The sequence below is a fragment of the Arctopsyche grandis genome, chromosome 3 (assembly GCF_051622035.1).
Source record: "Arctopsyche grandis isolate Sample6627 chromosome 3, ASM5162203v2, whole genome shotgun sequence".
Lineage (NCBI taxonomy): Eukaryota > Metazoa > Arthropoda > Insecta > Trichoptera > Hydropsychidae > Arctopsyche > Arctopsyche grandis.
This window is the reverse complement of record NC_135357.1, coordinates 35,469,751-35,494,924: the sequence shown is the minus strand read 5'-3', so window position 1 is coordinate 35,494,924 and position 25,174 is coordinate 35,469,751. Positions and strand designations below refer to the sequence as shown.

Below are 25,174 nucleotides of genomic sequence, written 5' to 3'. Positions count from 1 at the left end.
CACTATTTGAATATGATTTATGTATAATAAAATTTATGTACAAAATTCAAAGATGTCTCGTTAATTCCGAGTTTTTCAGTGTCAAGTAATTTAACGACTTGTGTAATAAATACATATGCTGCATTGTTTGTAATTGGCCAAGAAGGCGCATTGGGGTTTACCTGTTAGGCCTTCCTAGCATATATGTATGTATGTAAATAATTTATGTGAAAATAAATATTTATATTTAACTCAAAAAATGTATACATTTGGGATGCGGTGCATCCGCTCTAAAATCGCCAGACAAATTGAACGACAGATTAACGGACGGCTGCTTTAAATGCAATTCTCGTCTTCTCGAATGATAGATTGCACATCAGATGACGGGTAACCTTTCGATGTGCACAGATGCAATTATTAAAATGGTAATTATTAAAATTGAGTTGGATCTTTCAGGCGAGTTTAATAAGGCAAGATTCGATAAGTTCCGAATCTTGCCTTATTAAACTCGCCAGAAAGATCCAACTCAATTTTAATAATTGCATCTGTGCACATCGAAAGGTTACTCGTCATCTGATGTGCAATCTATCATTCAAGAAAACGAGAATTACATTTAAAGCTGCCGTTCTGTTAATCTGTCGTTCGTTTGTCTGGAGATTTTAGAGCGGATGCACCAAACCCAACGATCCATACGTTCCATCATTCCATACATATATGAATACGTAAATACGGTTAAATACATAAGTTGAAATTTGGCCTTTTGAACTCGTTTGGTTTTATGCATAGATGTCGGTAGGTATGTGCATACATACATACGTAGATGGAGTTCAAAATTATTTTAATTAAAATAAATTAAAATGCTGGACAACCCAACCAACGGACTCTGTATAAATGTGGTCATTGAAAATTATGCAATAATAATAAATATTAATAAACGTATTTTAATTCAGCTTAATATTCACAATAAAAATTAATGATAAATCTTACGAATGTCTTTCTTTTTACAAGGTTTTTATTATTAACAATATAATATGCACATAAGTTACTGAATAAAAAAAGAACCTCATAAAAATCGATTCGTGTGTTGTGTAGCTGTGTAGTTATTACCCAAATCTCGTAAAAAAAGCATTTCCTGAGCAATATTTGGGCAGTTTTCTGTACGGCAATTTTCCTGTGCGACAAATTTTCGTGCGACAGGAGAACCCGCGCGAGCGATTTTCATAGCGGCGGTTATTCTGGTAGCGATTCACATTTGGGATGTAACCCGTTTACCATTCTGCTGGTGTATTAAAAATATAAATTCACCTTTTCACCAAAAATAAATTCAAATATTCTGCTCCTACTTTAACTGAATGCTTAAGTAGTGATTTTCTTATTATAAATCGTCAGAATATATTCAATTGTATAAAAGAATAAACGGTCTGTAACTTCAACAATGGCCATAAAAATCTGTCTTACGACAAACGTCAATCAGATAGTAAACGTCAAACTCGGCCATCTGATTGGTTGACGGTCTTTTGTGCACTTGTGTTTCATCTTATCTCAAAATACGATAATATTGACAAAACCATGGCAAACGGTACTCCAGAGAGCGAATTCTCTATAGAATGCTTCCAAAACTACACAGCACCCGAAGTCTTCATCCAGGGTTTGGCCGGAATGGTAAACCAGACTGACGTGGAGACAATGATAAGAGCCCAGAAGCAAATGTAATAATAAATAACTGGAACCTCTATCTTGTATTACATCGTTATCATACACTGAAAATCTATATATTAACTGTTAAGAATGTCGTTAAATGCAACTTTACATGACGTGCATATATTCAGATATAACCTGTCTTTTCCCAAACAAAGATTGTTTTGAAAATTATATTTCACAAAGTGACAAAATTAAAATTATCATTGTGTACATATTTACAATACATTTCCCATACAATTACTCAGCTATATAACACTATCACTATCTGATATTCCGAGTAATAATTATTATAATAAAATGTTATTAATTTCCAGGCTGCAAAGATTCGAAAAAACTAACGAAATGCTTACAAACTGCAACGCTCTTAGTGCAAGCCGTCTCAAACTAGCCGGAGCCGAGTTCAAAAAACACACCCAACTACTAGTCGACATGAAGAAAGATTTAGATTACATATTCAAAAAAATACGAGCCATCAAACAGAAACTAAGGTTACAAAACAACACAAATAAACTCTCGTATTTAATAATATGTAGTATTATGATACGTTTCTATTATTTTTCAGCTCTCAATATCCCGAAGCCTTCGAAATAGCTCAGAAAGCATCATTGGCGAACACTAGCAATGAAGACGATGAAGAAGGTGAGCACGAAAACCCCAGACGATCGTCGAATCTCACCAGAGACATATCAAAGTCGACGGAAACTCTGAGACCGAGCATATCTCAAGTGTTTTCGCGGAGTCCGAATGAACCCGAGAGTGCGATCACCACTGAAGCAACCGAAGCGACCGAAGAGTCGTCTTCGGAACCGATTCAAAATCCTGAAGACGATCCTGAGACACCGCAGGACGTAGTTCCCGACGAGATCGTGACTAAAGTAAACAAGAATTTGAAACTGACCGCCGTGGATAAAGAGAAACGAGACTCGAGTACGAGCAGCTCATCCGACAACTCTAATACTTGCGAATCTTCTGGAGACTGCACGTCCGACACCGGCTGATTGGATTAGGAATAATTTCGCGCCGAGCTGCTGTATGCTTTTTTTGTGATTTAATTTTAGAACTGATTGGCAATATTTTCATGTTACGTTTCTGCTCACTCTGTTTTTGAGGTTGTGGAAACGTTTCAACACTACGTGGGCAGAGCCACGGTATCTCGTAGCTTTATGAGTTTGCGACGGCCTTGATTAGTGCCAAATTTTGAATTGATTGCCTTATAAATTTAATATTGCCTGCTTCGTATGCAAATAATGAATTAAGTCACAAATTTGTAGCCTTTAGATGACATTTTTAGAGATTATCATTCCTCGTCTTGGATATGTACTATCATTTTTTTTAATATATAATTCCTTATGCTGTTGTTAATATGTATAAATTGAGTGATTTTCATTAAATATAATATATGTATAATAATATATGAAATTAATTATAAGATTCTTCATCTACATTTAGTATGTACTAAAATAAATTAAGCTGAAAACATATACCATTGAATATCTACAATATATATAAAATTGAATGTCTGTGTGTGTGTCTCGTATAGACTCCTAAACCACTAAACCGATTACGATGGAACTTTCAAGATTTGTTGTATGCATGTCTGGGAAGATTACTGTGAAAAAAAAAACCTCTTAATAATAATATTCGTAATTACGATTTTACTGAAAGTAAAGCTATCTCGCCTTCAACCAGAGAGATGTAATAAGAATAGAAGGGCCCTTACGAATAAATAATTGTTGTCAATTTTACGCGGTACGTCTCTATAAATACGCTACATCGCACGGAATACAACCGAATCAATTTACTTATAAAAATGTATCCCTTGTTGTTTATTGTGTGTTTTTGAATGTATTGTGCAATTTCTACCGATGCTTGCCCATCTTGCGAGTAATATAAACAAACAGAGAAGTTTTTATCGGACATATTTGTGTTCATGTCGTGATCGTGTACAGACGTTAATTACGTGTGTGGCGATTTGGGCAACGAAATTGTAACAATTAAAAAAAATTAAAAATAAATTTGTAATATATAATTATGTGTACGTTCTAAGTGTATAATAATGGCATCAGAACGCATAAGTGAAGTAATAACAATTGAAAAAAAAATTATGGACATTTTGACCACAAAAACTAACAGTATATCGAATGACAATAAGACATTTTTAATTACATCAGTAAAAAAATTAGTTGAATATATTTGTGAAAATAAAAATAATGATAAGGAACAATTTTTGGATGTAATATGTGAATTAAGAAGTGAATTTAACAATTTGAAAAACAATATACAAAAAGACATAAATATATTAAAAACTAAAAGTGAATTAAAAAGTGTAAATAAGAATGAAAACAATTTAAGCTATGCGAATGCACTTAAAAAAAATAATAATGAAGTAACAATAATTATTCCGAAAAAAATTCAAGATACAGAAAAAACAAAACAAGAGTGCAAAAACTTAATAACACCAAAGGAACTAAAAATAGGAATACAAGGGGTTAAAAAAATCGGTAAAGGGGGCATTGCTGTAACGTGTAACAGTGCACAGGATAGTATTAAATTAATAAAAGAAGTAGAAAATAAATTAGGGGAGAATTATAATGTTAAAAGAGGGGAATTAAAAAATCCCAAAATTAAAATTGTAGATATGTCGGAGGAACTTACAAGTGAACAGTTGGCTGAGTGTTTGATGAATCAAAATCAAGAAGTTATAAATGATGGTGAACTGAAGGTGTTAAAAATATGGAAAAGTAGAAAAAATAATAAATATAATGCGATAGTGGAAGTAGATTGCAATACATTTAAAAGATTTATTGAAGATGGAAAAGTAAATATAAATTGGGATAGATGTAGGGTTTTTGAAGAAATTAATATTCTAAGATGTCTAAATTGTTACGGATTTAATCACAAAGCGGTGGATTGTAGAAACAAGGTGACATGTGCGAAATGTGGAGAAGAAGGGCACAAAAGCGAGGGATGTAACAATAAAATAATAAAATGTAATAATTGCTTTAAAAGTAATAATAAATTAAAATTAAATTTGAACACAAATCACGGACCGTTGGACACTAAGTGCAGTGTATATAAAAGAAATATAGAATTAATGAGAAATAGAATTAAGTATAATAATATATAGCAACCACCAAAAGGTATCGGTATAAATGTACAAAGTTTTTTTGCTCACAAGGATGAGGTTTGGAGTTTAACTGTAAGTCAAAAACCATTATTTATAGGTTTAAGTGAAACGCATGTAACTAGTGATTTTGAAGATTTTGAGCTGAATATAGATGGATATTGTGTTTTGAGATGTGACTCTAATTCTAGACATACGGGTGGGGTACTATTGTATTTAAGGGATGATTTAAGTTACGGTAATGTAATAGTTAATAAGGTTGATGGTGAGTTTTGGACAATTGGTGTGGATCTGCTTGTGAATGGAGTTACTGTGTTTTTGCTAGTAATTTACCGCTCTCCGAATGGTAGAAGTGGAAGATTTCTTAAATTTTTAGAAGAATTGAGTGAAAGAAGTATAGATGTGAGTAAAAATATAATTATGTTTGGGGACTGGAATTTTAATTGGTTACAGACAGAAGAATTTTATGTAAAAAAGTTGAGAAATTGGGTAAATGAATTGGGTTTTAAACAAAAAGTGACGGAAGCAACGAGAGTGAATAATTTATCAAGCTCTCTCATTGATTTGGTTATAACAAATATAATGGATCTGCGGTGTGAGGTGAAAGATGTACCGAAAATAGGAGACCATTCTATTGTCAACATGTTTTTGGGACAGCGGTTTAGTAACGGAGGACTTAAAAATATGCAGGTGACTGAAAGAGAAAACATTGATTATCAATTGATGAATGAATTGTTAAAGGAGTGTGTATGGGGAAAGGATGGTGATAGTGTGAATGAAATGTGGGAGATAATGTATCGTAATATAACATATTCTAAAAGTAAATGCGTAAAAACCACAAGAATCATGCATAAGCATAAGCTGAAACCTTGGTTTACCAAGGAAGTAAAGGAAAGCTTAGTTGATAAGAATGTTAGTTATAAAAGATATAAAATTATTAAGGCTATGGATGGAATCCAATTAGAAAAGGCTTGGTTAGAGTATAAAAGAAAGAGGAATAAATGTGTGAATGTTTTACGTAATGCGAAGAGGGATTGGCATGAAAGAAATATTGATGGTGCAAAAAAAGATCCCACAAAAATGTGGCGAATAATTAAAACTTTGATTTCCGGGGGAAAAAATGTTTCTTTGAATGAATTAGAAGTCGAGGGAGTAGTATATAATGATAAAGAGGATATGGTTGAAAGATTGAATGAGTTTTACATCAATAGTGTGAATGATATAGTTAATTCAATACAAACAAGGCATAATAGTGTGAATGATGATATTAATTTGGGTTTAAATAAGTTTGAAAGGTTTAAATTAGTGGAAATGGGGGGATTAAATGGTGTATTGAAGGGCATGAAATCAGTTTCTAGTATGGATGGATTGACTCTAGATATTTTAATCAACACTTGGGACATGGTTGGACCTCAGTTACTGAAATTAATAAATGAATCGTTAGAAGTGGGATCCGTCCCGGATGCATGGAAGGTGTCTACTATTGTACCGGTACCAAAGGTTACTGGCACACATAAAGCCAGTGAAATGAGGCCCATCAATATGTTACCAATTGTTGAGAAGATGCTGGAGGAAATCGTTATGATTCAATTGAAAGAGTTCATTAGTATAAATGATTGTTTGGTTGTGGAACAGTCTGGATTTAGAGTGAAACATTCAACAGAAACCGCTATCCAGTTGGTGGTTTCTGATTGGATGGAGACGATGGATGAATCTAGCATGGTTGTTGGAGCAGTTTTTCTAGATTTTAAGCGAGCGTTCGAGACAGTAGATAGGAATATTTTATTACAAAAATTATATAAGTTAGGAATAAATGGTATAGTATTAAAGTGGCTTCAATCATACTTAAATAATAGAAGGCAAAGAGTAAAAATTGATAAGGTGTTATCCTCTGAATTTGTAACACCTCATGGAGTGCCGCAAGGGTCCAAATTGGGACCCTTATTATTTATATTATATATAAACGATATTGTTAAGGTAATTAAGATGTGTAAAATACATTTGTTTGCAGATGATACATTGATATATATAATTGGAAAGAATGTTGATGTAATGTCTGAGATTTTAAATATAGAATTAAATTATGTGAATGACTGGTTGTGTGAAAATAAATTAAAGCTGAATGTGAATAAAACAAAAATGATGTGGTTGAATGGTAAAAATAAAAATATATTGAATGAAATTAGAATTGATAATAAGTTAATTGAAAAAGTTGAAAATATAAAATACTTAGGTGTATACATAGATTCAGGACTAAATTTTAAAATGCACGCTGACTATATAATAAAAAAAATGGCTAGAAAAGTTGGTGTATTATGTAGATTAAGAAATATTTTAAGTAAAAAAAGTAAAATTTTAGTGTTTAATTCAATTGTCTTGCCACATGTGGTTTATTGTGCCACTGTGCTTAATTTGTTTAGTGGCCAAGATTTAGAAAAAATGCAAAAAATACAGAATAAAGCTATGAGAGCTATTTTGAATGTGAGTAGATTTAAGAGTATTGGAAGTATGTTAGATGAATTAGGATGGATGAGTATTAGAATTAGTCTAAATATTAGTACATTGTCTTTTGTTTATAAGTTAGATCATAAGTTATTACCTAAGTATTTTGATGATTATATAATAAGGAATAGAGATAAACATAGTTTTTATACTAGAAATAAGGACAAACTAGTTGTAAGTAGAGTAAGAAAGAATAAGACGGCTGGGGGTGTTTTTCACAGGGGTGTGCTCATGTATAATGCCCTCCCTGAGTGCGTCAGGTCTGCTAAAAACATGGATGCATTCCTGCGAGGTGCGAAGAGACACCTCTGTGAGGGACAGTACATATAAGTTAATTATAAATTTTAGAGTTAAGTATAATAATTAAGATGTATTTTTAAATTAGCTTGATAGCTAAAATATATATAAATATAAATAAATAAAAATATGTACGTCGAGCACCAAGCGTCAAATACGACTGATGCTAAAATTATTTAGATCTGTCCTTGGACAGAATGTCACTTGACAACAATATAATACCTAAAGCTACTTCTAAGTGACAATAATCGCGCCACGCCTACCTCGCACTCGAATGTACTGACCATTCAGGGCTATACCACAAACACACAGCGGATGGCCCACGTTAACAAATATATCTATACCTATATATATAAAATTGAATGTCTGTGGAACGGGAACGGGAATTGCATTATTGTAGCATTGCAACGCGTGCCAGATTCAGCTAGTTATTTTATACAACGGAATAAATTTGTACATAGCAAATTGTATTGTAGTTCTACTCAAAGAAACTAACCCACATGAGCAAACATTTGATATATTATTAGAACCAATTTTACATTGTTCAATTAAACCCTTTGAATGCTGACTAACGCCGATCGGCGTTTTGCTAACAAGTCCATGAAATACACCGATAGGCGTTGTATTAAAAGTATGTAGAAAATAAACAAGAATACTAGCCACTAAGCCTTTCCAGGTAGCATTGAAAAAAAAGGAATTGAACATGGGTCGTGTAATCCGTGTCAATGTTTATAAAGACTGGTTTACACGGGAATTTCTGAATTTATAACCATAGCTGGATTTCCCGATGAAAATCCCTAACTGCCGAGTATTTTAGATTGTGGCTCTGCATTTAGATTGTGAGCATTACATTTTAACAACAATGAAGAAGATGGTACTAGTTTTGGAATAATACATTAATTAATAGACTTATTTTGTTAATTTTATATTGTTGCAAGATATATTAGAGAGTCTAAACACACCTTTACAAAACTTGAAATCCTCGGCGGTAGTTATCTAGGGTTTGTTTGGATTAGCTACAATTTTTATACCTGCTTTCTATTAGATTTCTAAATAATTCTAGTTGGAAATTTTGACGAAATTTTCAGCATGGCAGGCTTTCAACACAAAGGGTTAACTGAGAAAAGTTTCAAAGGGTTAACTGAGAAAAGCCTTGTAAAAATTTAAATATTGAACTAATACACATGTAATCTTTTTTTTATTTCTTATTAAGTATTATATAATAATATATGTACAAAGTAAATATAATTTCAAGTGGTATGAAAGTGTAATGGAATTAGTGTTTCAACGAGCATATTTCTCGGTGTGAGCTTTTGCAGCATTATCAAAAGCCTCTCTGTCCTGTTTATATTGTACGGCAATGTCCACCATTAAGGGGTCTTCCGTGTTTGGATTAGCCAACAGTGTCTGAATTGTAATCAATACGAATTCAATAGTGATAATTGGACGCCATTGACCGCTCGGCTCCATTTTCAACAGACCCAGGCAGATGCGACCGTCTGAAATGTGATAGCATTAGTTAACATTGAATGATAATATATCTATCTAACTGAGATAGTATAGAGTTAATACCGCTGTCTATGTTGGGATGGTAAACCGGTGTGATGAATTTGACTCCGGGGGGCAGGAATGGATACTCCTTCGGCACGTCTATTTGAAGAGTGAATGTTCCGTTCTCGTAGGGAGTTCCGCGTGGTCCTAAGATCTTGGCTTCGGCGCGTTCTATGTCTTTGCATGATACGATATCACATGATATTCCCCATGTTTGATTTTTCTTTATTGCTGCTACGTCACGAAGGAAACGTTTGTTTTTGTTCATTTTCTAGTCGTTTGTTGTGACTGTAAAAGTGTAAATACACTTTTAAAATGAGGTTAGGCTATGAGTTGAATGATTTTTTATGAAAATAGCATTGAAACTACAGTACATTTGACAAATAAATTTAATACATGTAATGGGTATTAATATTTTAAGTTAAGAAGATTGTGAAATTTAATATAACAGTCAACAAACAAAGCAAATATAAGGAAAACTTCATTACACGTCAAAAACGTCAAACGAATTGTAGCGGGAAGCGTTGACTTTGTGGCAATAACAGATTGGGAAGCAGCCATAAATATAAAAGTTTTAATTATTTACAATTCACAATTTTTAAGATTTGTCACACTAATATGGGCCGGTCATTTTATATTTAATTATTTACTCGTTATTTTATTCATCCCCTATTGATATGATACTTATTACGATTACAATAATTGGCATTATCACAGTACTCTTTAACCACTTTACAACAACAGATCAACTAAAACAGGAGAATGATGAATCACAAGTCACTAAATTGGCATTAAAACCATCACATTTATTTTTAAACGCATCCGTCTTACATAACAAATACATACATGTATGCAAAACTCCAGAAAAAAACATGTTTAGATTGATGAGAAGAAAAATATGTTTGACATATAAACAAGCCTGATTAGTCCCTCTTTATTCAACAAAAACAAAGTTTAACTTTCAAAGAAAATATTGACAAGTAATTAAAAATATGTGAAAGAACCCTTCCTTTCCATAACCACCGCATTTCTTTATATGGAAGACATTGCTATTACAACTCTGAACTCTTAATTTCATTAAAGTATTCAGTTAACATATGTATATATGAATTTAATATGTTTTTAGGTAATTCGATTATTAAGCTCATTGCGATCACCCAAAAGACAATTTTTGCAATGAAAATTGTGAATACGGAATATTTGGCTCTCGATCTCTCTTTAATATGGTGGACTTTTCAGTTGCCAGATGTTCCGTTATAGAGATTTTAGTGACTTTTGGGCGAGTGCTTTGTGGGCAAAAATCGCCGAACCGTTTTTAGGTTATGTGACAAAACCAGGCTTTTTTTTCAAAAGAATGTTTCAAAATACTTGAATTATTAAAAACGTTTATGAACATTGGAAAATCACGGATACACATTTATGAAAATAAAAAAAATTGCTTTCAATACCCATAAACAAGCCCATCGCAAGGATTCTACCGGGACAGATACCCAAACAGCTTGTACTGTACTAGTAAAACCAGTACGAATGGTCACTTTAATATATAAAATGGCGCCTTCGACCAACAGTATTTACTAACAATACTTACAATATTTTCCGTATCCAGTTCTGAAATAGCAACCACAGGTTGCTATATAGTAAATGGATATGGAAAATATTGTAAGTAAATAGTCCAGTGGCGGCTCGTGAGAATTCATAGAGGGAGGGCTGCATAGATTAATCAGGCTTTAGTAGCTCGTTGACCACACCGGTGATCAAATTCAGACAAAAATAGCATGCATATGTACTATACTGGGAGGTCTGCAGCCTGCAGCCCATATGGACGGCAAAAATAGCATGAATTTTTATTATTCTGGGAAGACTGTAGCCTCGCAGCCCATATAGACGAGCCGCCACCGGTAAATACTATTGGTATCGACGGTCCCAATTGAAAACCGCTGCGCTAGTAAATTGTTTCACGTAGTGAATAATTTTGAAATACATTGTTCAACAAGTGTAGCGTGCGTCCCAGCTTTTCACTTCCACGCTTCCCTTCCCATTCAATATTACCATTTGCCAAACGAAAATTTGCACAACGAGTTTCGTGGTGTTAAGACCAAAGCAGTCGATTTTAAACGCCGGTGAACCGATGAACCGGCGAATAGCACGCGGCCGTCGTCAGTCTGTCTTCGACGTTCGTTGGGGACGGTCGTGTCATCGTTTTTCTTCGGGCCCCTCTCGGACCAACTCGTCACTGAAAAACGACGCTTTTCAGGAATCCATTAAACAAGTTGACCCATAACTTGGAATCGAACGTCTCGAGTAGAGCCCCCTCTCAAAGGAAACCATCTCGCAGCTTTGAGCGAGGAGAGACGCCTTCTGCGAGAGCTGTCATCTGTCACCTGTCACCTGTCACCAGTCGCCGGACTGAAACGCCGGTGAAAAAACGTGAGTTTCGACAGAGCAACAATGTCTTCTTGTAAACACGCGTCGCACGCCTCGATCGATCCCACTTTTGAGTCAGGAGTTGGCGAATTTTCGTTGCGCAACCGATCGGGATCCGGGACCTTCATCTCTAAACATTTTTGACATTGAAAATGAAAATTTATAAAAATATCTTTTCTTACATGTCCGAAACTAAAAAGTTCCGCATGAAATCCGCTCACACGTGAAACCCCGTAAATGTTCTCGAAATAAATCAATTCGAATCTACATATGAACATAGAAGTAGGGGTTCCAAAAAACCGCCCGAAATAAAAAGCCGGTTTTCGGTTTTTTTACAAATAAAAAGCCGGTTGGCCGGCTTTCACCGGTTTTAGAAAAATACGATTTTTTTTAAGTTTAAAATTTTTATATCGGAAAAAAAATGTAAATATGTATAAATTTGCATAATATATATCTATATTATGCAAAAAAAATAGTGTTTTATAAATAAAATTAAGTTATAAACATTATGAACTTTCATAAGATCATTACTTTATATTATTATTACAAATATTACAAATAATAAAATTTGTATTATATGTACATATATCACAGTCGTAAAATGGCAGATCCTAAATACGCACATACATATAATTAAATGATTTAAATAAGCTAGATATATTATAGATAAAGAGATTTCAAAGTTGTTTTTACTCATCTGTTTTAGCTTAAAAAATCCAAAATTCCGAAATTTGCAACGGTTGCCGTTGCAAATTTCGGAAACAAATTCATTTGAAACGGCAAATTAATTTGATCACGAACATTTTAAATCCATAATAAAAGTAGGTATGTGGCCTCAATATTTAAAGGGCAATTCCTTCGAAGAAAAATCAATTATATTTCGGAAATTCCTATGCATTTTGCCATAAATCATTTGACTACTTTTTTTGATGTTTTCAAGTACAAGGATTTGCGATAGATAAGGCCATTGAAACTACATACTTTCAATAATATTTTATTGGTTTATGACCTGGTTCATTACTAAATCTCAAAGAAACCGCTCAAGAAAGAAAGTAGTGTAGCTTTTTTTTTGTTCAAAGAAATATACGCCTATTACCTAAGATCGTTTATACACATTTATTTTGATCTTTCATAGAAATTTAAAATTCATCATTGTTAATTTTGAGGAAAAAAACATTAATTAAAGAAAACCTTAAAAAGCCGGTTGATTGAGCCTAAAAGCCGGTTTTCGGTTTTTTGAAAAATGGTCAAAAAGCCGGCTTTTCGGTTTCGGCTTAAACCGGTTTGGAAGCCCTAACATAGAAGTGTTCGCTCTCTTTCTCGAATAGTATATTCTCGAACTGTTGTCTCGCTCACGCAATTCAAAATAATAATTGTATCGTATGTATTTAAAAATGAATGAATCGCGTCGACCAATCAGATTAACGCAATCTTCTTCTCTTTTTCTTACTATGAATTTTGCATCGCTCTCTCTCTCTCTCTCCTCTAGGAACATAATATATATATATTTAAATTTAAAAATAATACCTTTTTGTTATTATATTACCAACACTTGAAAATTCATTGTTAAATATTGAAACAGCAATGAGCGTTTTTTCCGAACCGAAATAAATGGATTGATGAATCATTGAAATTTAACTAAAAAAAAACCAAAATCTTATCCATTGAACATTGGAACCAATAATCGATTATTAAAATTATATCTAAAATGGAACTTTTCAAGATTTGATATTGGATATATCAATAGGTATGTCCATTTTTGAATTTGTAACGAATTTTATGTTTGTAAATGCTGGAATAATTCAGTATTTTTTATTTCAATGTAATTTATACTAACTTAAAATTCGATACAAATTCAAAAATGGACATATGTACATACAATATCTATCGATATATTCAGTATAAAATCTTGAAAAGTTCCATCTTTACAATTGCTTTACTTTGCAAACGATTCAATATCTTTTCCTACAGTCTTCCGATAGTTTTGAAACTTTGCCATTTTGTGCGGTTTTTTACACATGATATTAATATATTTTTTTTGACAATTTCTTTTTGCGGTTTCAATGTTTAATAAAAAGGTATATTATTGATACAAATTTAAAAATGGACATACAATATCTATGCACCAAGCCATTGATATGTACATATATATGTTTGTAAATATAATGATTATATGGAATCGCCGAATATTTCATATTTCGGTGACAACTGATAATATTAGCAATTCATTTCAATAATAAGCAACGGTACTTATTAATTTTTTATATACATATATTTACGAGTATGAATCAAAACCAACCCGATAAATAGCATACATATTTGTTATACGTCTTCGAATGTATGTATGTATTTACATATTTGATTTTATCGGAAATTAAAATCAAGTATTTTTGTAATCAACATCGCATTGGTTTATTACTTACAAATTTATTATTTTTAATATTCGTGATAAATTAAAACGTATTACATTATACATTTTTACTATCCATATATGTGCATACGTACATACATAGTACATAAAAAAGCGTGAATCTTCATATTCGCTATTATTTTTCTACCAAGTTTTACTGTTTGCGATCAAATTGTGAGGAAATGCTTCCTATGTACGGCACGACACGGCTTGCCTAGGTAAACTCCGGCTGTGCTGGGCACATCCTCATGTCATTTTTAAAGGTCTGTTCATACTAGCACAGCACGTAACCAGTAATACGAAAATTATTTTTTTAGTACATTTAAACGGACACATTCATGTCTAACGTAGCGTAGACGTAACAGCAGTAATCGACAAAATCTATTCATACTATACAGCAATAAATAGCACCCCAACGTTTCAACCGGCTTTCTTTGAACTACTAACGAAGTTTCAAATGCGTTTATGAATATTTTCAGAAACGTCATATTGTGACAATATTACTCGGCGATACGACGCAGGCAATATTGCGCCAGATTTTGCGTTGCACTCGACCAAAACTTGTCTGAACGTTCCGAAACCGTGATCTGCTGTATAGTATGAATAGAAGCTGTTGTTTATGTGAGCTGATGTACTGTGCTGTAGCCGTGAATTACTGAATAGTATGAACATACCTTAATTCGTCCGGTGCTATTATTTCGACAAGTATATCCAACATTTCCACATCACAGTTATCGATTACTGTCAAATCTTCTTCTTATTGTTAATACCTTGTCCGCATCCGGACGTTGGCGACCACCTCGTCGATTATTTGAAGATATCCGAATCGGTCTTCAGCGGCTCGGAACCGCCTTTCGGCGCTCATATCGGTCCACATGCGCATGTTTCGAAGCCAAGATAACTTTTTCCTTCTATTTTCCCCCATGGTTATCAAACGGAGAAATTCGTATTTTGGACCCCGTATCATGTGTCCGAGCTACTCCATCTTTCTCCTCTTGATGACAGAAACAAGTTCCCTGCCTCTCCCCATCATGCCGAGGACAGCTTCTTTTGATATCTTTTTGGTCCACGGAATCTTCACCATACGCCTGTAGACCCACATCTCAAAAGCTTCGATCCGGCTGATCATCTTGGTCTTCAGAGTCCACGTCTCACATCCGTGTAGTAATACTGTCCAGACGTAGCTCGTAACCGCGTATGAAGATTGAGATGCTTGTTTGTAATCGCCGCCTTCATTTTTACAAATGCTGTTCTAGCCATCTCGATGCGGATTCTTAGATCTTCGTCTGGGTCCATCTCTTCATTCAACCAGGTACCCAAGTATTTGAATCTTTTTACTCTTTCTATCACCTCTCCATCCAAGGTTAGATTCCCGGAGTCTGTTTGCATTATATATACTATCATACATTTTGTCTTCTTTAGATTTATGCGCAGACCTCTTCGATTGCTTTCTTGATGTACACGGTCTAGAGATCTTTGCAGGTCTGCTAAATTTTCAGCGACTAGTGCCGTGTCATCAGCATATCTTATATTGGTGATCGTCTCGCCGCCCACCTTGACGCCCTCCGCCTCTTGGAAGATGGATTCGGTGTAGGTGTTAAAAAGAGTAGGTGATAGGATGCATCCTTGCGTGACGCCCCGTTCTATAGGAATCTCATTAGTGAATTGATCATCGACACGTACTACTGCAGTCTGATTCCAATAAATATTTCATAGCAATCTGACATCTCTGTCATCCAGGCCAATATTTTTTAATGTTTCCATCAGGCGAGCGTGTTGGACACGGTCAAAGGCCTTTTCAAAGTCTATAAAGCAGATGTACACAGGTTTACGGACTTCTTTGCATCTTTGGGGCCGGGCCACACCGTGCGACTTGCGAGCAACTTGGTCGAGGGCGACCAGACCAATGCATGCAGGTATATGGGACATGCCACACCCGTCAACTTGTTTGTCGCACACATTTCCATACATTTTTTCGTGTCGTGCAACTAGTCGGCCGCCAAAGTTGCACGGTGCGGCCCGGCCCTTAGAGTAGTATTTTCATACAGAAAAGGGTCTCTCGGGTGCTCAAACCTTGTCTGAACCCAAATTGCTCTCTGCTAATCGCCTCTTCACACCGTGAGTAAATTCTGCCCTGTATTATCCTTAGTAGGATTTTCAATGTGTGACTCATTAGGCTAATTATTCTGAAGTCGCTACACGTACTCGCGTTACTCTTTTTTGGCAACGGGATAAATATGGATTGTAACCAATCGCTAGGTAGTTCGCCTGATACATATATTTTATTGAAGAATTTTGTGAGATCTTCTACATATGTTATCATCGTCCAATAACTTGAGGAATTCGGCAGGAATCAGATGCGGTCCAGTAGCTTTCCGACTCTTTGCTAGTTTTATAGCATGTTCCACTTCGGATTTCAATATACATATATGGTCCCGTTTCTGGATCTTCAATATGCCCTCCGGTTTCTCTATTGTCTTTAAAGAGCAATTTTGTGTACTCAGTCCATTCTGATTTCTTCTCATCCATATTTAAAATGATTTTTCCATTTTTATTCCTAAGGACTATGAATAATGTCAAATACATATGTACATATGTATGTCAATACAAGGATAAAACATCACCGAAAACACTCCAGATCGTCAGATTTGTCCTAGATTGCCATAGCATAGATCAGGCATGCAGCGTTTTTTTTTTTTTGTTAGATGTGTAAGTAATCAAGTGTCCTTATGTATGTATATATGTTACAGTGAAAGCATATTTCAAGTGAAAATATATTTTCACTATTGAAAATATATTTCACCAATTCAAGCAGTGAAAATGTATCAAACAATGAGTTTACAACGTTTAACTCTATATGTATATATTTAACACTAATAATCCAATCTTAAATGAATAGGGCCAACCCTTACTTAACCAACCTACCCTAAACTTTATAATACCAACCCTAACAATCTAATCTTATATGAATAAAACCAACCCTGAAAATGTGACTGGTTATGATTTCACTGAAACGTCAGTGAAAATATATTTTCACTTGAAATATAATTTCACTGTAACATATACATACATAGGAGGCATCCTAAATTGACCAAATTCGACCTTAAATAACAAGTTTGAGGCCAAGGTATTTGGACTTGATTAAATATTTTTCTTTCGAAGAAATAAATCCTTATCGGTTTGTGTCAATATGAAGAGTAAAATTCATTTTTTATTAATCCAAAATGTTTGCAATCTCACTTATTATATGTACTTAACTTTGTTTAATCTAATTATGACCGCAAACTTAAAATCGCTTACGCCATTTTGATGGACATTACATGGCCATTTTGAATATGCGTAATATCAGGAGTACATATTATGTTTTATTTATTAATTCAGTTCGTGGTCGATACAACACTATATACATACATACATACATACATACATACATACATACATACATAATTGATTCGATCCCACGATGACGTCACACGGCCAATCGTCAAAATCGATATATGTACATATGTATGTAAGTGGTAGGTGAATTGTGCATAATTTAAAACATAGTCTCTAGCGCTGTAATGATCGAACACTCCATAACGCCGGCGATGATGATGATGATGATGATGATAATAATGGTGGTCGAGTTTTGATGAAAGTGAATATTTTCTCTTATCAAACTATGGCGGTGACTTTCCACGCAAATTGTACATGTAAAATTATACGTATTCATCCCTTCGTTTGCTTTTGATTGACACTTCAAAGCTTTTGATTGACAATATGTATATACATAGCTATTTCTACGTTGACGTTAAAATGTCACTTTTGACGTTGTTTTTGATAAATATGGGTGCTCTTTATTTACAGCTCGAATCTGCGTCCCTAACCGACAGATAATCTCGCAAATCCAAAGATAAATCGCCCAACTTTGATCGGAAAATTTGTTTCGAACAATAAATTATTTTGCTATCGTATTTTATAGATTTGTCTACGAAAGTTTATAAATCTAAATATTTATGGTGTATGGAAGGAGCATAACTAGTTGACAGAATACAGCTCATCCTCGTTGAATTGAGTGAATAAACAGCATTATTGAGTTTGACCATAAAAATATAATGGTTAATAAAGTGATTAATATACATATGTACATATAATAATGGATAAATAGATATATGTATGAAAACGTTTGGGTTTTTGAAAAAATAAATACACAAATAGATTATATTAATGTATGCATATTTATTTATTTATTTTACATACATTTGTATATAATGTTACACCGACTCCGTAAAATTGCCTATTGCGTGAAATCAGCAAAAAATTGCCGAATTCATGAAAAGTGCAAGCCCGTTGCTTTATTCATCAAATGGGCAAGTTAGCTGCCGAATGCGACAGAGTATTAATCGGTATTTGCGTATTAATATATGTATGGAACGTTGTATGCTTGGTATAATGAGGAAAGATAGGAAGCGGAATACGTGGGGCTGAAATATGACAAGGGTAGTGGATATAGTGGAGAAAATGAAGAGATTAAAATGGTAATGGGTGGGTCACGTAGCTAGAGTAATTGATGAAAGGTGGACAAAACAAGTGCTAGAGTAGTGCTGAGAAAATATGTAAGCTTATTGTAAATCATATTAACAATTAGATACAACATAACTTCTTATTGAATACTTATCTCGCAGATAAAACTCCGTGAAGAGATATACTTTAAGCCGTGAAATGTCAGATTTGACACATTTGGCCATAAATCAATATATATCGTGTATTACCCTACAAGAAGCTACACGCCAAATTTGAAATTTATATATACATATGAGAGTTAAAACTATACATATTTATATATTAGAAAATGAGAACCAATAGAGAAAATTTCATAAAATATAGAGTGAATTATAGGCGTTTAAACAATTAAAATCTTATATCGCCATATCAAGGCGAACAGGTTGGAAGATACGGGACGAACGCTTATTATTAAACGTCAGAGAGATTTACTTTCCGCGTGTTTAAAACGCGTTGTATACGATATTTTATCTCCAACGTAATGGCAGACGATACATTAACGTATATTGATGACCAAAATGAGCAATATGGCAAAGTATGAAAACGATCGGATAAGAGATAAAAATGACCACTGACACGAAAGCCATGTGAAACGTAAAGGAGGTATGTAAAAAAAGAGTAAAGGGAAGACTGCAAGGAAGAAACATCATGTATGCAGATCTGAGATGCACATTCAGTGTTTCTATTTTTGTCTTTTTCTCATGTTTAGGTCATATTTAAAAGAAGTCTGATTTTTGACAAATGTCTTAGGCTAAATTCATCCATTTTATGAGTTGAATGTACATATTTATTTTTACATTTATTTTACACATATACATATACCAGGAAGGACTAACGGCCAATGCGCTTTCTTGGCCAATTACAAACAATACAGCATATGAATTACGAGACACTGAACAACTGAATGAATTAAGAGACACTGTCAATTTGTGTCACATTCAAATTAAACCTTTTTCATTTCAAATTGATCCCAATGTCAATTTGAAATGAAAAAGGTTTAATTTGAAATGAAAAAGTGTCAATTTGAAATGACAAAGGGTCAATTTGAAATTAAAAAGGGTCAATTTGGAATGAAAAACCTATATCAATGTTTGTAATTGGCCAGAAAAGAGCATTGGGGTTTACCTATTAGACCTTCCTGGTATATATGAATATGCTTGCAAAAAAAAATAACAGCAGTGAAATCATAATTACTTGACGTTTCAGTGAATTAATATCCAATTGCACATTCGCCGGGTACATATATGTATGTAGCTATATTTTCACTACGGAAATTACATATTCACTGGCCTCTATTAGTAAAATTATTCGCTGTATACGAATAAGATAAATAAATAAATGAAATATTTAGACCTACATATGTATATGTATATACATAATATGTTTACACTTTTGTTTGCGCTATCTTTGATGCACTAACCAGTTATTACTCAAATGCATGTTTGGTGAGAATTGATTAGATGTCGATTATAGTATGCGATAACTCGATGACAAATGATGAGACGGCATGTTTCTTATTTTTTTTTTTGTGTCAATCATTACGCAATTCGTGTTTTTTTTTAATATTGTGTAACGTGGGGTGAAGTGGGTGGCTTTGACTGAACAGGGAAAGACCAGCAGAGATGGGAGTCTAAAGGAAACGACAGTTCTCAGAGAAAGCTGTGGTCCGACTCGACTTCCGAAGGAAAGGGCGCTTCTTTTATAGCTGAGAAAGTAGCGGTACTTTCTCCCACTCCCCAGCATCCGAGGGCGGGGGTAGTTTCCCCCCACTCCTTCGGCTGCGGGGGCGTACGTTACAATTGTTATTAAAAAATGTGCCAAGTTTGTACTAGAAATCTAATTAATCACCGAAGCGTTTGTTTGCGAACGACATTCAACCCGCCAACGACCGACGAGTTCGATCTGAAAATTTGACTATTATTATTTTTCGCCGCTTATCGCGTATCGGGGTCACCGAAGGTTAATCATTTCCCAAACTTGACAATTCGAACGATGACTTTGCATATTTTTTTCGCTACGACGTTGTTGTGTGCTTATGCAATAACGCAATTTTTTACAGTCATTCTCGATTTTGGTAGACAAAAAAACTACATATGTATGTGTTGAATTTGCTATCAATCGCAAAGGCCTCTCTCGACTGGCGTCATATCCCTTGTGCTAGTTCGCAGTACAATCAATGGTTGGGCTACCTTTTGCAAAACTGGGTCAATTTTATTAGCGATGATTAAATTGCGGCAGGTATCATTAATCTTGATTTTTAAAGGCGACACCGTTAGTCGGACTTTTTTAATGTTAAAAAGACCCAAAGTTCCATAGTTGTATTTTTATTAAACACTTGCTGTATTACCCGGCTTCACTCGGTATTTGTAATATAATCCGCTTAAACATGACTCATCTAATAGTAAACATTTTATTTGAATAGTTTTATTTTATATAAAATTTATTTGAATACTCATTTGTTTTTTTTTATTAAATTGACTGTCACGAACAAACAAACAAAACCTTATAAAAAGTTATATGTGTACGAAATTTTATACATACCAGAATCCGGCGCCTACGCTCCCTGGGGGGCGGAGCCCTAGAGCTTCGCCCCTGGCGTCTGCGCCCCCGACGTCTGCGTCCCCGGAGGTTCCGCCCCCTAGGGCTTCGTCCTCGGCCCCTACGCCCCCGGGATAGGGTTGCCAGATGGTATCCAAAAGGAGGACATGTCCTCCTTTTCCATGTTTTGTCCTCCCTTACCTACTGTAAGTCCTCCTTTTTTCTAAACATCGGGCGGGACTGGCGGAACATAATTCCGTTCTGGAAATTTCAAAGATACTTCAATCCGTACTTCATATGCTTCGTAATCGAAGAAACAACAATTTTTTGCCACTAAGCGTAAGAGAACAGCTTCGTGATAATGACTTCGTGAAACGAGTCCATTTCCAACAAATTGTTCAGTGTTTACAAGGCTTGTGAAGATTACTTGATGGAATGGATGATACCCTTGGAAGATTTCAAATGTTTTGAGTGGATGACATTGCTGAAAGAGAACGAAAACCTAAAATATGATGATTTAGTTTCATGCATTGAGTTCTTGAGCATCAGAGGTGTAGAGATTGACGATGTTAAGCTACATGATCAATTTTGTAACTTGATTTCATTTCTTGAATCAAAATCAGATGAAGATGAAGCATATTATGATTTGAAGTTGCACGAGCAGAGGACAATCTACTTCAAAAGTGTTAAAAACATTGAATGTTTCTCAGAACTGCTCAAGATCTGCGAGTTTTATTTTTGTATATGCGCACATAACGCAAATGTGGAAAGAGTTTTTTCACTGATTAATACTCAGTGGAGCAAAGAGAGGAATAGACTAAGTGTGCAGTCAGTTAAATCTTTAATTCTTACTCAATACAACTTCAAAAACATGATATGTGAAGATTTTTATAATTATTTGTTAAAAAACCAAGAACTTCTTTCCAAAATTGGCAGCTCAGCTAAATATGATTAAAATAAAGTAAAATAATTAAAATTCGTTTAATTTCTGTATGTAAATATAATATAAATTCGTTTAATTTCTGAATGTCCTGCTTTTTTACAGAAAATCCTCCTTTTTAGACCCATCTGCCCTCTTTTATCAAATTATCATCTGGCAACCCTACCCCGGGAACTTCGAATCCTTTGAATCGGAAAAAAGCGAATTATTATGACGTCACGGATTTCTACGACCCAACGAACGAAGGATACATATGTATATACATACATACAAAGTCTCTTTCCAAATTATATATTAGATTATTACAGCCCGTTTTCATTTTTCATTTCAAAATATAGTGGAAAACAGTTGAAGAAATACCTTTTCCAAAATACTTCACTATTTGAGCTGTTATATAATATTTGAAAGTGGCGGAAGTTCAATTTTCAGTTCCAAAAACAATATTTATGTTTGGCTTAATTCACAAATTGGTTCACTTAATTCACTTCTTTTAATTCGATATGTCCAGAATCTCAGAAAAGAAGAATTTCAGAAACCAGTATTTTTAAATATTGTTAAGCATAACATATATTCAATGTTTTGCGAAATATTTCTCGAAATGAATAAAAGTTGACTTCTACCACTTTCAAATATAACGGCTCATGTATGTGTATATGGCAAAGATTATTTCACACATTCCGATCGCGTACCCGACAATCACGAAAATCGCGAATAAGGAATATCTGGCATTCGGGTTCCGCACTAATTTGTTTTGAGGGCTGACTCCCTTGCCATATTTGTACTCAAGAAGTTGTGTTATTTTAACAAAAATAGTTCAAAATGTTATTTGACAGGCATAAATCAGAACATTCTTAGTGAAAGTTCCATAAATGCTTGAAGAGACGACTAAATTCAAAATTTGTTGTCTTCGACGGAACGCCTATACATAACAATTCGACAGTACCGCGAAACGAACAGAATTGAAATGGTGAGTCCGTGCAAGCGAACGACGCGGCGAACCGTACCATAACAATCCACTACCACTACCTCATGTAGGGTAGGACTGATTCCGGTTTCTAAACTTCGCTAAACAACATCAATATGGAAAACGGTTTGAATTGATTCAAATTAAATTGTTGATATTTTATTCAAGAGGGACTAGCCTAGTCCAGTGACGGCACGCCATTGTGTATTTGTTTAAGTACACACACAGATATTTGCTTCATGTGTCGTTTTAATACAAAAGTCGCACTAATGATGTACATACGTATATATACATAGATGACTCAACTCAGTATACAAAACTCGTATGTAATGGACAATCGATCCGGTATACAATATTGACTTACAATGACTTGCCCATTCTATGTAATTGCCCAACACCGAGGCGACCCGCGGGGGGTCACATTGACTCGCAGGTCGCGGTTCGCAAGGCGTTGATGTCGGCAAAGTACATATTTACTCAAAAAAAGGTGAAAACCAGAAATTTTAAGGTGACCTCGACTCGTCGGAAAAAGCGTTCCAGTTATTGTTTGAACATGTGTACATAAATATGTAATTGTTTTGGCGGCACCTGAAACGGTTAATGACGCGCGTTCGTTTATATTGGGGCTTGTGCTGTCAAATCGGCTTGTGGACTTAAGAATTCGGCTATTTGGAAAAAATCAATGTTTGGCAAGGTTTAAAATTTACAATGATTGGTGTTGATAACATCGGAATAGTTGAAGTTTGTGCAAATTTATCTGCCAATAGTGAACGCAAGCCACTGACAGACATGCCAGTCTTGATGAAATATTGCTAAAATGCAAAAAGTTAGTTTTAGCGATTGATTAGACTGTCCATACCAAAGTTTCATTTTTTATTTTCCACTAAACATATATTTGAAAGTGGCGGAAGTCCAATTTTTAATACCAAAAGTATTTTTTCTGTTCGACTTTGAATTCACAAATTGTAATCACTTCTTTTAATTTGATATGTTTAGAATCTCATAAAAGCAGAATTTCAGAAACCAGTATTTTTAAATATTGTTAAAAATTATATTCAATGTTTTGCGAAATATTTCTCGAAATGAATGTATCGTTGTGTATATGGCAAGGTAAACGGATTATTTCGCACATTGCGATCACACAACCATCTTTGTTACGAAAATCGTGAATATGGAATATCTGACTCTCGAATTCTCGTTAGTATGATATTTGGCGTGCGCGACTATCGATGGATGGAATTTTCGAGTGTTCAGATGTTCCATGATCAAGATTTTAGTGACGCGTGCGAGATCGCTTTATGCGGAATAATCACCGAATCATATGGCAATACTGTAATAACTGATGACCCGACAAAGCTGCGCCGACAAACCCGCGCAGAACAACCCCGTCAATGCCGCGCAATTTTCATTATATTGGCTCATATTTTATTTTTATTTTTACATGTGTAGATATATGTACATATACCAGGAAGGCCTGACATGAAGACCCCAATGCACCTTCCTGGACAATTAATTACAAACAATTCAGCATTTTTATTACATGAATCACTGTATTTCGAGAAGCTGAAGAATACGAAACTAATAATTAATTAATTAATGTATTGAGACATCTATGGATTTTTAGACTTGTACATACATTTTTAGAAATTGTACATATGTACATAATTGTAACAACAGGTAAGATGATTTTTTGCCAATTTTAAGGAACCGTTTCAACAATGATGAGATAAAATTGGCAAACTCTGATAAGAAATGATTGACTTAGACTCACAAACATCCAAGTCTAACCAGCAATATTTTAAAGATTAGCCCGGGATCGAACCCAATAATCGCTTGGTGCCAAACATAAACGCAAACACTGAGCTATACTGCTGCCTAATATTTGAAATATATGTACATATATTTCAAATTGCTATTAAATGTCATAGAGATTGTTCCACTTTCAAAGGCTCACCCCCACTCACTCACTAAAATGTATGCAAAAGCAACAGTCAGCACACGATTCTTGCTTGCGTATCTTTCTCGTGGAGTGGGAGTGGGTCTTCCTAGATTTTACGTCTCATATTTTAGTTTCCATGTAATGACCAAAGATCGGTGGACAATTTTATTTTGCCCACAAAAAATGGTTCACTATTTTCAACCCTTTTTTTTGCTCTCTTGCTTTGTAGGACAATAGTAATTTTCTTGTGGGCAAAAAAA

General features: G+C 34.4%; 4 protein-coding genes across 4 annotated transcripts in view; 2 read left to right on the top strand and 2 right to left on the bottom strand.

Moving 5' to 3' along the window:
* The window catches only part of vih (ubiquitin conjugating enzyme vih), a 347,513-nt gene that overhangs the window by 202,565 nt on the left and 119,774 nt on the right, over positions 1–25,174 (bottom strand). The window lies entirely within an intron of this gene.
* On the top strand, positions 1,454–3,153 carry LOC143909069 (kxDL motif-containing protein CG10681). Its single transcript, XM_077426963.1, has 3 exons — positions 1,454–1,688; positions 1,995–2,168; positions 2,243–3,153. Exons 1-3 carry the CDS (start codon positions 1,549–1,551, stop codon positions 2,676–2,678), a joined length of 750 nt encoding a protein of 249 aa, XP_077283089.1. The 5' UTR covers positions 1,454–1,548; the 3' UTR covers positions 2,679–3,153.
* LOC143909595 (ubiquitin-conjugating enzyme E2 T-like) lies at positions 8,822–9,647 on the bottom strand. Its single transcript, XM_077427653.1, has 2 exons — positions 9,176–9,647; positions 8,822–9,102 (listed from the first exon to the last, which is right to left on the bottom strand). The coding sequence occupies exons 1-2, from the start codon at positions 9,420–9,422 to the stop codon at positions 8,888–8,890; spliced, it is 462 nt and encodes a 153-aa protein (XP_077283779.1). The 5' UTR covers positions 9,423–9,647; the 3' UTR covers positions 8,822–8,887.
* LOC143909305 (oxidative stress-induced growth inhibitor 1-like) overlaps positions 11,314–25,174 on the top strand; it is a 51,335-nt gene continuing 37,474 nt past the window's right edge. Inside the window, exon 1 of the mRNA XM_077427225.1 lies at positions 11,314–11,581. The gene's annotated coding sequence lies outside the window, so the exon portion shown is untranslated. The remainder of the gene's footprint in view (positions 11,582–25,174) is intronic.